Source organism: Pleurodeles waltl, chromosome 1_2, assembly GCF_031143425.1.
Source record: "Pleurodeles waltl isolate 20211129_DDA chromosome 1_2, aPleWal1.hap1.20221129, whole genome shotgun sequence".
Classification (NCBI taxonomy): Eukaryota; Metazoa; Chordata; class Amphibia; order Caudata; family Salamandridae; genus Pleurodeles; species Pleurodeles waltl.
In genome coordinates this window covers 417965983-417980209 of record NC_090437.1, presented here as the reverse complement: position 1 = coordinate 417980209, position 14227 = coordinate 417965983, and the positions used below count along the sequence as shown (strand labels likewise).

Sequence of the window (14227 nt, the reverse complement as noted above, 5' to 3'; positions counted from 1 at the left end):
AAAAGTCCCTCCATGGCATCCCAGTGAGCTCTATCATACTGTTATAGTTACGCCTGGGCGTTAGCAATCCGCCAGTGATGGCTGCTTGAGCTGCCACTCTCTTACCTGCTGCATCTAATTTTTTGCTTTCTTTATCAGGAGGAAGTGTGTCTCCTGTTGATCGGCAATTAGCCTTTTTGCAAGCAGTAGAGGCAACAATAGAATCTGGAGGGATCTGCGCTTTTATAAATTAAGGGTTAGTGGATGCATCCTTGTATTTTTTTATCCACCCTGGGATTGAAAACTCTTGATCTAACTAGCTCTTTAAATATATCGTCTGGGTGCCTGAGCATACCTGGGAGCATTGAAGGAAATTGACTCTCCTGGTGTGTAGTGCCAACGGTGTCAAATAAAAAATTCTCTTCTATTGGATCTGTGTACCTGTGTACACTGTGAAATGCTGCTCCTCTGGCTATAATCTGTTGATATGAGGTGGAATCCTCAGGTGGTGAAGGCCTAGCTGGATAGCGATCCAGATCATTAGGTGTAATAAGAGCCAGGTCATATGTATCCCTGGTTTTAGGATCATCTCGGGTACCTCCTAAATCATGAGCTCCACCAGGTGGCGAATTAGGTGGTGTGAACCCCAAAGGAGGGGAGATGTTGGTGGAGGAGAATACTGTGGAGAGGTAGCTGCAGGTGGAGAGGGTTGAGGAGAAGGCTGAGTGAAGAAAGGAGTCTTTTCCTTTGTAGTCTTTTTTGGAGGGAGAGAGGAGTCAAGTGCCTTTTGAAAAGTCAATTTTCTCTTTTGAGGGGGAGGAGGTGAGGTTACAATCTGTCCTGTTCGCTCTTGAATTTGAAGTTGGCACTGATGAGCATCCATAACTTCTAACATTGGCTTCACGGGTGAAGGGGTGGTTGGAGACTGTCCAGAATCCAAAGAGATTTTTTAAAGATTTTAGATACCAAAGTCTTTTGTGTATGGTATATTTTCAGTTCCAAAACCGTGGATGGTTGTTTTTGACTCTTCTGTATCAAAGTGGTGGATACTGATGTGGTCGGCAGCAAAGCACCTTATATTTTTGGTTGTGTCGGATCCAAAGTGGAGGTGCTCAAGGTAGATGCTGAAGATTTATCTTAATTTTTTTTTGGTGCCAAGCCAGAAGACGGGACATCCAAATGAGTTTCTCAGCTCTGACCATGGCTGGAAGGCAGTGACAGACCGATTACCTCTTTTGATATAGTTTTGACCAAGGCTGAAAGAGTCTTTTTACTCACCATTTGTGCCGACTGCAACAGCTGACTCTCGATGTCAGATTGTACATTGGAGTCCAAGTCTTGAATGGAGTTCTCGCTTCAGCTCTTCCTGTGCATGCTCGTCGCTGTAGATGTCCGATGTGTCGTTTGGAGTGTGAGACGCTATTTCCATCCGACGCGCTCTTCATTCTCTGAGTGTCTTTTTTTATGGAAATTAATGGCACACTTCGCAAGTCTACTTGTTGTGGTCGGAGGAGAAACACAAATTACACACCTGGTGGTCATCGGTGTGTGGAAATTTGGAGTAACATTGAGGGAAAAACCGAAATAGAGTTAGTTCCATTAGGGCTGCATAGTTAGATGCCACGTGGAGGAGGTAGGCCCAAAGAGGGCACATGAGGGCTGCGTCTGCCACAAAGGGCTGAAAATCGATTCCTGGTGTAAGGTGGAACCAAAGACAGAGTATGGAAGAATACACGATTGAAAGCACACTGATGGCGATAGAAAGACACAGAGAATACTGTTTTGGACTGTATCAAGCCGAGAACTCGGAGCAAGAGGAACCACGTCTGAACCCAACAGCGGAGAGAAACAATCTATTACTGAGAGGAGGAGTCACTCTATCCTGTGACTCGAAAAGCTTCTCTGAAGAAAAATAAGTTGTACCACTCCGAACCCAACAGTAGATGGCGAGCTTATGCATAGCATGTGTATCTACAGCCACACATGACATCGAACACTTTTGACCAGTTCTGAGTGACCACAGAATGTTTGTATAGTAGCAGATGTTACAATACCTTCAGCACAAAGCTGAGTGTGTTTACATATTTTAATTCTATAGCAAAAGATGCTTCACAAATTAAGCAACATATAAAAAGATCTGAGAGTGAAACACATCTGAGAACATTTTAAAACACTATCACTTTTGGACATGCTGTGACAATTTGCTGTGATTGATGATGTATGTATTTAATTTCCTTATCCATGATTTCTTATGTGCTACATGTCACTTGCTGGCTACATAGCTAATTTTGTGTTCAGCTTAGGCAGTATTTGCTCATTGACTGCTAGAAAAATGGACAGAAAATACACATTTTGAATGTACTGTTGGTGGATGGATGTGTTTCGCTTTGAACGTTCGGCACAGACTCTGCGATGGCCTCATACCTACTGTTTCCATTTAATGAATTAGGAATTACCTTGCCACCTGAGTGCCCATCATGAGGTCTCCCTCTTTCAAGGAACGCTGACTGTAAGGCCTGAGAAGGAAATTCACAAATGTTATTGCAAAATATACACATTAATCGGGCTGTACACAGATATTCATGACTCAGGGGTTAGAACTTAAAAGCACATACACAGTACTAGAATCCAGCAGCGTCAGAAAGAGCTAAAACTGTTTGAAAATTTCAATTGATTATATTTTAAAATCACACTTAAGAGATGAACACTTAGGAACTGACATCCATTAACCACAATCATCAAAAAACTGATTCTCAGTGTTCACATACTCTCATGTAGGTGAAAGTTAAAGCCACATACATGATTCCATGCTGACTTTAACATTGTTGCTTTTGTTACCTTACAAATAATGAATGTTGTTAGATTTTCTAAAAAAATATCTCATTGTCCAGTATTAGCAGATGATTGTAGTACAAAGTCACAATCTAACATTCTAAATTCTCCAATCACAAATGATAAATCCAGCATTACAACTCGTTAGACCATGATAATATCAAAAACATATCCCAAAGAATTTGAAGTCTTCTCAAAATCATGCTAAACGAATTAGTAGGGATATTGGAATTTTAAGTACAGGACACTCTCAAACAACATCAACAATTGACTTTCTACCGTTCGGCCTAAACAAAAGGAATTACCTTAGAGCATGTAGCATCATTATGTATCTTCAAAATGCCCCATTCTAGTTTTGCAGAAAATGAATTTGGGAAAAACCCTTCAGATTCGAGGGATGCAATGTCCCAATACCTTACAAAAGTAGTAGCACAACATACGACCAAGGCCTAGAAGGTGTCTAATGATTCAAACACACTATTTTACCCATGATGTAAATGTTCCTTTTATGCTTTCTTGGTCTGTCCATGCACTGCAGATATTAAAATTAATAGGTGAGCAAACTTTCATAAACTTAGCATTTCGCTGACGATTTTCATCACCAAGGTGTAACAAAAAAAGTAATTACAGCCTCCACTACTTACTCATTACAGAGAATACATTCAAATTCCCCATGTATAATTCCAACACCGGTGCTTTTGCTTACTCACAGATCACGCTTCTCTGATCATAATTCTATATTATTAAATGGCCTTGTAAAGTTACGATTGTTCCCTGATTTTGGAGGTTAGTGCCAGATTTCGAAGTTTTGTCCTCAACTGAATGGTGACCTTCTATGTTTCCCTGTTTTTGAAGACTTTTGGCTACGTCCCCATTATCTGAGAAAGCTGCCATCACATTCTTCTGTGGAGTGATCCTAGTGCATCCTTGTTCATGTGTGGACTGAAATTAGCAGCAGACTGGCAAAGTTGTGTGATAAAACTGTCAGTGGGTCTTCCTGGTTTCTAATGTCTATCCAGTGATCAGCTTAAGAATTAAAGTGTAGAACACAGTTGTTAATACTGAGAGGCCTGTAGTGGCACATGAATTTACAGCAGTGTCCTATCACAATAAAAAAAATAAAAAGCTTCATTTACACATCTGAAAAATCCCACTTTGTCGGTGAAAATATAAACCTATACTAATCCGCAAGGGACTTTCATAAATGTATTGAGATAAATTTATATCTCAATATAGATTCCTACTACCATTGTGGCAAATGACACCCTAGACAACGTAAAACAAAGTTTTAAATGCCACTAGTATGCAAGTTCCATTTTCCAACCATTTTGATCTCCTTGTTGCTCTAGGTACCACACAACAAATTAGTAAAATAAAAACACTAGAACTGTCAAAACAAAATCATCAATGTAGAAACCAGGAACTCGTGTCCTAATAATTCCTTCTTTCACATGCAGTTGTCTCTTCTAATATGTACATTCTTAAACATGTTTGTATTGTTTAGCACAGACTGTGTCCTTAGTCACTTTTTGTCACTCCAATAAGATTATGCAAATTATGTGCAAGGAGAACAAGTGATTTGCCCAGGATCACACAACTGGGGAACTCCTGAACCGAACAAGTCTTGATGCTCATAAAGAGAAAGTGGAGAAGTGTGTGCACATTATTCACCAGGCACAGTGTTCCGAGGGGCACAGCCTTTCTACGACATTACTATTGTTTTAAACATTTGAAATTCATATGTACATGTATACATAGAAACACACCCCTGAACACTCACATGTCTTTCATTACTGGAGCAAATGAATAACGAATCTAGAGTGATGTTAAAAACATACATTTCAAGGAACTGTTTAGCTCTTCCTTTAGAACTCTGTAAACTGTAAAACGTTTTAATTCACAAACAAAGGTAGCCAATTGACATTAAACTGCCCAATGTCGGTCCCCAGTGGAACACAGAATGGAGTATTTAGAATGGGTACCTAGAGGGCGAATTACAAATAGTGTCACGTGCCACGTAATGGTAAATTAAATTTACAGTGTGGCATATCACGTGTACAATGTGCAAGGTGAGAATTTACCATCAGGACCAGAGCCTATGGAACAACCATATGAACTGCACATTGTGACATGCACAATGCTATAAACTATGAAGCAGATTGTTGCACAATGTATATTGTGACCTACATTGTCTGCATGTACAAAACCTTGCACAATCGTAGTGATAGTAAGTATGTAAAACATATTGTAAAATGCCCAATTCCAGTGTAAAACATGAACCAAACATTGGCAAAGTGAATATGTTTCACTATGTGTGCTTCTTCTTTGATAGGCAAATTTGTGTGTGTGGTTCTCGGGATGGGTGAGTAGATGGATACGAGAATGAGTCAATATCTGAATGTATTAGTGAGATGTAGGAAACAAGTGCATAGAAAATTCATGATCGAGTGCATGGCTGGATGAGTGTGTGAATGCAAGGGCGAATGGCTGAACACATGAGCACATAGATGGATGGATGGCTAATTGAATGGGTGAAGGCGTAAATGGGTAAGTGGGTGCATGGGTGTAAGCAGAGCTATTACATGAATCCTACAGGGTGACGCCTGAGAGAATAGTACTAACAGTGTTCTAAAAATTCTGAAAATTGCTAATACTACCCGAGAGCAAGCATTACACCAGGAGTGGGCACCATCATGCTAACTGTGCCTATAATATGCCAAGAATTGTCTCTGTTATGTCAGTACAATCATTATGCTTGAGTAGGGACCAAGGTGCTAAAAAGTTTCTCAGTATGTCAAGAAAATCTTGCGTTCTTCAGATTTCCCCAGCTCAGAAATGCTTAGGTCATGTTTACAACATCAGGATCAGTTATTGATTCTATCTGCCGTTTGAATTTTATGTACTGCTCAGTAGTATTTTGAGCATATTTTCCATTTTGGTTATCACTTAATAATCCTCAGTATATGTTTAGATTTGTACCATCACTCATATTTCAAATTCATGTACTTATTTGTACTCCGAAATCTTGAACAACAGCCCACTTTGCATCATGATTTGCATTCAGACATGAAGGGCCTCATTACGACACAGGTGATCTTTAGACCACAAGGGTCACAGTGGTGGTCTGACCGCTGCCAGAGCGGTGGTCCTACTGCTTTGGTGGCGGTCTGACTGCCACATTACGACTGTGGCAGCTGCACTGTGGACGGACCACCAGCATGGCCAGTTTACCTCCACAGGAGGGACTGGCGGTCCTAATTCTCCAGAGCAGCGTTGCAAGCAGCGCTGCCCTGGGGATTATGACCCCCTTCTTCGCCAGCTTTTACAAAAGTAAAGGTTGGCGGAGACAGGGTGCAGGGTTACCCAGGGCGGCCCCTGCACTGCCCATGAACTTGGCATGGGCAGTGCAGGGGTCCCCATGGCCAGCCCCATCGCGCTGTTCACTGTCTGCACTGCAGAAAGTGAACAGCGTGAAGGGTGCTGGTACACCCTACGCACTGCAACATTGCTGCCGGCTCAATTATGAGCTGGCATCAATGTTATTAGCTGTTCGGAAATTATAAAGGGGCCTGAGGGAAGGCGGCCGCACTGGCGGCAACCTGACTGCAAGAGTTTGGCGGACTTTCTTTTCCGTTCACCATTCTCATAATGACCCCCAAAGTCTTGTCAGAATGTGCTTACTTGTGCAATCACTCATTAATCCAAATAATCTAAAATAAAGATACCATTGACCAAACTTTAATGATTATCCTATCACTGGTCTTTTCTTTGCATAGTAAGGAGAAGTTGCCTTGAACACATAGGGCGTAGCAATTAGTCATCACGATAAGGGAAAGTGAGGAGTCCAGCAAAACTATGAAGCAATGGAGTAATTTGAGCTTGCTAAAGAAGCTACTCCAGGGGCAGCTGGTGTTAAAGGACCGGCAGAGGGGGGTCACCCTACCATTCTGTGGGGAAACAAACAGATAAGAAGAAACATTGAAACACAGAGCTGCTGGAAATAAATGATGGTTGCTGCTTAGTGACAAAGCTGTCTGAATTTAGAAAAGGTGAAGAGTTGAGGTGGTGGCCTCCTGTGCATGTGTATGGCTGTGCGAGGGTTTCCTTATCCTGGAGGCATAAACGATGAGTGACGTCACAGTGGTGGGCATGGTCTCTTTTACTGCCACGAACAGGTTTACTTTAAAGGCGGGAATTTAAAAGGCCCAGGGTGGTTTTGGAATGCCTCCATTAATCTCAATAGCCAAGGGCATGGCATGCGGATTTGAACAATGTGGGAGTGGGTGCTGGCAGTCACCTCTGCCTCCTTCACTCCAACTCAGCAATGGCTATGTCATAGAAGGGTAGAGGCATGGGGAGGAGATCAGCAGTTTCTGCTACAGCGTAGGTTTCCCAGGCTAGTTCAGCCTAATTGGGACGTTCGAGTTATGATGGGGGAGCAGCTGCCGTGCTCTTCGGCCATCATGTTTTTTAGGTCTTGCATGGACAGCGCATGCGCTATCTCTTTTAGCCGTGTTTTTCACAGTAAGTGGTCTACAGCCGCCCTTAAGCTTACCATTTGTTAGCTTCAGTACGGCCTCAATTTTTAGGGTCGAGCCTGCGTCGCATGTGCTCGCGCATGCGTATCGCCAAGCGAGACGCTTTTGCAATTAAAAAGGGCTCGGAGCCCTGTCCACGTCACGTCAGTGTTTGTCATTGGCTTGTGGGCTTGCCTGTTAGAATCTGCTTGATTTCATAAGTGGAAGGCATGCATACGTCATGCCTTTTCTGGTGGATAGCCCTCCTCGAGCGCATCGACCAAGTACAGAAAACATGCGAGGCTCGCTGTTTTCTGTCTGGCTCGTGGACTACTTTTTCGCACTTTTCCCAGCACGATCTCGCTTGTTTTTTATTATTATTACTTGCCACTTCAAAGAGGTAAATGCCATTTGTAGGTTAATCTGGCCTCGCCCTAAAAGTAGAGTGCAGTTGACAAAGTTCACTTCATTGAAATTAGAAGCAGCCGCTTACTACTGCCTTTCGATGTTTTTGACTCTCCTGAGGAAGGCGTGGCTGCATCTCAGTTACAGGCAAACAGGAGTTTATTTCCACATACCGACACGCAGAGCCCTGCAGAGAGCCCTGGCTCGCAAAACATTTCATGTGAAGACATGTTGTGGTCCTGAGGGAGTGCAAGTCAATGTAACTCTTGCCCTATTTTGTTAATCTCCAGGTATGTAGATTTTTAACGTAAACTTGCATCTCAAGGACCTACATTTAATATGATGATGTGAAACTTTGGAGGGTATGTGCCGTGCTAACTAACTGACACCACAGATTATATACGGCTCACATTTGCGATCAGGTTTCTGAGGTTGCATTGACAAGTGTAGCCTGCCCTGTGGCTTAGCAATGGTGTCACGATTCCCAGTGCAAGTGGGAACTACAGCACCAGCTGCTGTTTGGTTCGTAAACTACACCAATGCTTTGCGTTCCGTGGCACCCTCAGTCCTCTTGGCCTTGGTGCCACTGCACTTGCTACACCAGCGATTACTATCCCCCTGGCTCTAAGATCACTGTAAGGGACATCGGAACTAATTCTGTTTTCCGTGTTTGTATATTGATGGCTAGCCAAAACATTTTTTAAGAAGTGCACAGAAAAAAAACGAATCTCACCCGTACAGTGAACCACAATAGACAATATACACTCATTCATAGCTATATTCACGTCCTAAGAAAGTTGCATGGGACTTTGAGAGCCGGCCAGTGTTTTACTATCGATTAATTCATCACTCTCCAATCTGATAATGCCTTGCCTTTGTTGGCAGCATCGTCTGGATTCAGACCTCCGTAGCTGAAAATGTTGTCCGTGTCGTACCTTATTGAAACACAAAACATGACTATAATTTCATAATTTTCTTTAAATATTGTATGGGCAGTACTCCATTTGTTTTTGATTATTTATTTATTTTGGCTGAATTAACATTTTAAATCATATTTGAGCTTTTAGAAAGCAAGGCATACTAACAATGGAGTTGAAATATTTAATTATACATATTGCAGACTTTTGGTGATTGCTTTAAGATGGTGGGTGCCTGGCACAAGCTGTAGTTTTCAATTTTTTCATTGGTTCACTAGTCCATTCGGACGTCAGTTGGTGACATCACCTGGTTTCACCCAACCTCTCACCCTCTCAACTTGACCTGCAAGTATTAGAGCGATTTATATGAGCATCACTTACATTACGCAAAGACGCATTTGTTTGTTTCCTTTTTAAAGCACTGGGAAGATTACGTGATTTGCCCAGGATCACAGGATGTTGAACCGACCCAGAGACTTGAAACTGGTTCCCCAAGTCGGCAGTTCTTTCTATCATGCCACATCTTTACATGTTTATAGTCACAATGCTTGCAATGTGCTTACTTTATCATCACAAACAATGTACCAATGCATATATACACAGTCCTCTCCATGGGTCTGCAGTCCTCGTCTGCAATCCCGCCTGCTTTTGTGGTTTCACCCAAATCCATCTTTTTGCTGTACTCGAGCTAAATGAGTTGGAGCTCTTTATGTGAGCACCAGTTGCATTCCACAAGGACACATTTTTTTAAATGTATTTTTTAGGGCACTTTTGTGATTTGCCCAGCATCACAGGATGTTGAGCGGACACCTAGACTCAAACTTTGTATTTCGCTGTACTATTTTGCCCTTGCCCAACACTGAAGCAGACTTCCTATTCAGGCTCAGAGCACCATGACGCCAGCACTACAGGTAACTGAACATGTAATTTCATTCTCAACAAGCATTGGAAAAACTAATAAGCTTCACTTAAGCCCTATGAAATATCTAGTGCCTTTGTCAATGTTCATAACCGTAACACAGCAAGGTGAGCTGCTGTCCAACATGGCTTAAAGTAATAAAACAAAAGCTTACCACATCATAGCAGTATTTTTAGGGTTGAGCCTGTGTCATATGCGCTTGCGCATGCGTTTCGCTAAGCGAGACGCTTTTGTAATTCAAAAGGGCTCGGAGCCCTGTCCACGTCACGTCAGTGTTTGTCATTGGCTTGTGGGCTTGCCTGTTAGAATCTGCTTGATTTTATTAGTGGAAGGCATGCATATGTCATGCCTTTTCCGGTGGATAGCCCTCCTCGAGCGCATCGACCAAGTACAGAAAACATGCGAGGCTCGCTGTTTTCTGTCCAGCCTGTAGACTACTTTTTCTCTCTTTTCCCAGCGCGATCTCGCTTGGCAGAAGTCGAGCGCTTTACATAATATCGTCCCTGTTTCACAGTTTATTGCACTTTTTCCGGTTAGTACATAAATGCACTTTCACCAATAGGTTTCATTACCAGTGAAAAGTCGGGTTAGGAGTTTACAACGCTATCAGCTCTAACACGAGCAAACGCGAGACCCGTTGCATTATAAATGCTTGTTATTGGTTTGTGGGCTTCCCTAATAAAATCTGCATGCTTTCATTAGTCGAAGGCACCCATATGTCATGCCTTTTCCGGTGGCAAGCCCTCCTCGAGCGCAGCGACCAAGTACAGAAAACATGCGAGGCTCGCTGTTTTCCATCGGGCTTGTGGACTTTTTTTCTCTAATTTACAAGCGCGATCTCGCTTGGCAGAAGTCGAGCGCTTTACATACTTGATTTCACTTTTTCGGGTTATGTACATAAATGCACTTTTGCCCGATAGGTGAAAAGTCGGGTTAAGAGTTTACAACGCGATCAGCTCTAACATGAGCAAACACGAGACCCGTTGCATTGTAAATGCTTGTCTTCTTTTCTGCTTGCCATGGCATGAGTGCGTCATATCGCCTCTTGAGCTTACCCATCTCCTGGAGCATGGGCTAGGCACTTGTGTCCTTCTACTGCTCCGTTTTTTGGACCTACTTGTTTCTTTGTTTTCAAGCACTCCATAGGAGTGCTTGTGTTTTCATTGTCTCTATGATATACCGCTTTATGTTGCTTCTTTTCCCCCAATCCACTGCCCTTGTCGTTACATCTCTGCCCTCGCCCCTGACCCTTCTCTTACCCCCACCACCCCGTCCCATTTCTCTCCACCCCACAGGTATCGGTTCCTTCGTCCCTCATCTGCTTGTCCCTGGTTATTGTTCTGCTAAGGTATTTACAATACGGGGAACTTATGTGCCGGCCATACTCTGCCATTTGTTTACTTTTCTCACTGCCTCCTCTTGTAGCCGCTGTTACTATGAACAGATCGTTGCGGTGTAGTGTTGTGTGTTCTTTTCAGTCTTGAGAAATTGTTTGTTGTATTTCTTTTCTGCTGGTATTCCTGCAAATTTTAACTTTGTCTGCACAAGAGCTCTAAGAACATGAAATCAGGAAAACTACAGTTCACTACTGAGAAGAAAACGTTGCAGCATACGTAGCAAACTCCACAGTGCCCATTAAAGGAACTACGCATATATTTAGCAGCTGACGCACGTAGTGTGTTACATATTATGACCATGTGTGCATATATTTTTACAGATGTTATTTATTTGGGAAGTATATCTCACCGTACTTCCAGGATACGTTTTTTTTTTTAAAAAAAACGAGCTTCACTTTAAACGACGGAACAAAGCATGCAATTTGAAAGTTTAAAAGACATCATCAAAGTAACGTCTGTGGGTAGCAAATGTGTCCAGGCTGAAGGCGTCTGTTTTGAAATCTGTTATGCTACATACATCTGGATAGCTCGTTTAAACCATCCGTATAGTGCAGAAATGCTTTTGGAATCCTTGACAATGCTGAGATGCTTGTTCGTAGTAGTGTTCTGTGGACTTTGCACTTACATATTCTTCGTGTTGTTTCAAGGACACATATCAGATAGACGAGCCAGGTTAGAATTAAGTAATGAATGCATTGTTTAATGAAGGATTGTGTTCAATAGCGCCGGCTAGATCTTGTTATGTACTCCTAGAGGGCACTATGCACATGGATGTGTGCATGTATGAGGACTTTGCGGATTGTTTTATTCTTTTAGGGGTGCACGGTCTATAAAGTGTTGGTCACCGTTGCCATCTCCGTTGGCATCTGCTGTGAGCTGCAGACCTATGTATTTTTATTACCGACACCGCCCCTGCTTCTCAGGACACTGATTTCACAGCGAGACTGACCTTAGAATATCTTTTTTTAAATCTGTCTTTGTTTGTAGACAGTAAACAGAACGTCATTCTTTTACACCTCAGCCTGAAGGGAATAAGCCCTGCCAGTGTGTGACATCAGCCTGCAGAGCCGCGTGACCAAAAATAGTCAGATTTTCGCCATCGTTTGGCTGGAGCGCTAGCTATAAATGATGAGCATCTGCTATATGGGAAGATAGGGACGGATATAAATGGCGGATGCTGCAACTGACACTTTAGAGAACCCCTTGACAGCTTAAGTGACCCTGGCTGATACTTGAAAGGCCATCGCAGTCAAATGCTTTATTTAAGATATCCTTTGTATGTAACGTTCTCTCTTTACTGACTTTACTGAAATGTTCCTCATTTCATTTTAAACATTCTTTAAAGCCCGGGGGTCACTATTTTCAGCATGAAAGGTTTGTATATTTCACCTAGATTTGCATGGACAAAATCTGACTACAATGTCTTTAACCATGATGATGACGATGATAATGATTATTATTGTTACTACTACTACTATTATTCGTAGTAATAGTAGGAATGGTTGTAAAAGCAGTATTATTATTGTTATTGTCAATATTGGTAATAATAATAATGATAAGAGTACTAAGAATAATACCTAAGATCATAATAACCATGATAAAAATTGTTATAAGGCATTCAGATACTGACAGAGATAAGTAGTGACTTAGGAGAAGGAAATAAGTCGAATTTACTATAGGGAAATACATTATTCTTGCACTTCCTGAATTGCTTTCTCCTAGTCAATAAAATGGTAATATTAATAATACCTTGATTTTTTATATAGTGTCTTGTACCTACAAATTGTCATGTTATGGCACTGTGAATGACTGATGTTTGTATTACTCAACTCATTGTTGGTCGTTTTATTAACCTTGGAAAAATGAAAGACTAAGTCAGTCCTGCAGGGTTCCTTACTTTCCCAGTTGTATCCTGGATGTTGTGCCTACTTGTATTTAGCCAGCAAGTGCAGGCTCTCCTTTCCCCTACACACCTATTGCTTTCATTTTGACACTGCTCACATCTATAGTAGCTTTCAGCAACAAGGCTTTGAAGGACAGTGTTATTTTGCCTTTTCACAGAGCCATGCACTGGTCCTGCTGTGTCCTGGAAAATAGCATTATGGGAGATTTAAAAGCCTGCGTCGTTAATTTAAATTTCAGTCTTCAGCTAACAGTAAAATACTAGCCAGTTTTCAGTGAGGTAATCCTTCATTTAAAGAGTTCAATTCATGAAGAAAATACCTTCATGAATCATTATTTTTGCTTCCATTAAAGACATTCAGAGAACGTTACCCTAGTTAGGTGGTCCTGACTAAGTACTGTGGAACAATTCAAGAGGTAAGAGACTCAGATAATGCTTCTGGTAAGGGAGCAACCACTTGGTACAGCCACTGTCCTCAGAAGCCAAAAGTTAAAAATAGCTGAGGCACAGCTACAAAAGTAGAAACATTTGAAAAAACCTTATTAAAATTAAACCGTTTATGGGCAGATGCTCAGTTTGCACTGAAAATACAATACTTACCCCTCTTGACACCATCCACTCAGCCTGGAAACATCTGTTTGAAAAACAGTTTCTAAAACGTGTTGCACTGTCACCAACCGAGGGATAGGTTGCTCCATTGGTTCAGGGCTATGACTTCCAAGCTTTCTGGAAGGGAGATGTTACAGCATGCTTCAATAACCTTACGGGCAATGAAGCTGGATAAACAGATGATACAGCACTGCTTGTCATCTGCCTTTTAAATTACAATGTACTTTCACTTCCAGGAAGTAAGTAAGGTGTAGATCTTTAAGTAATGGAGCACCAGTTAAGGAAATATGTAAGACTGAAACATGAATGAACCAGAGTTTAGGCTGAGGCATGAGTAAGGTGCAATCATACTGAGGAACCTGAAACCTAACGTGCCTCATCGACAAAGGGAAAACACAGTGACCCATAATTACAAAGCTTCGAAACAACGCTTGAAAAAAAAGCAAAGATGCTTTGCTAATTCACGTCAAATGAAGAGAACATAACTTTGACATGTCTACAGTGAAGTGTTGCAGCTCTGCTCTGTTCCTACACAGGTGCAATTCCTGCAGCCATGCACCAATGCATCCACCCTGGTGCCTTAGTGGAAGGGTGTCTGTGCTGTGTTGTTGTCAGCAAAGTTTATGTGTGAGCAGGAGGTCTCTTTCGGCATAAAAACTAGGCTGAAAAGCAATATCGTCTGTTTAAGTGCTCTGCACGGTACAGCGCACATGCAAAGAGAAAAACAAATATTTCTCCTGGTTACATTA

The 14227-nt window shown here is 41.9% G+C and overlaps 1 protein-coding gene across 1 annotated transcript in view; it reads right to left on the bottom strand.

Annotated features, from left to right (window-relative positions):
- Positions 1–14227, bottom strand: part of PTGR1 (prostaglandin reductase 1) — a 284796-nt gene that overhangs the window by 173641 nt on the left and 96928 nt on the right. The window contains exon 4 of the mRNA XM_069240499.1: positions 2436–2495. Coding sequence (XP_069096600.1) covers positions 2436–2495 — 60 coding nt within the window. The remainder of the gene's footprint in view (positions 1–2435; positions 2496–14227) is intronic.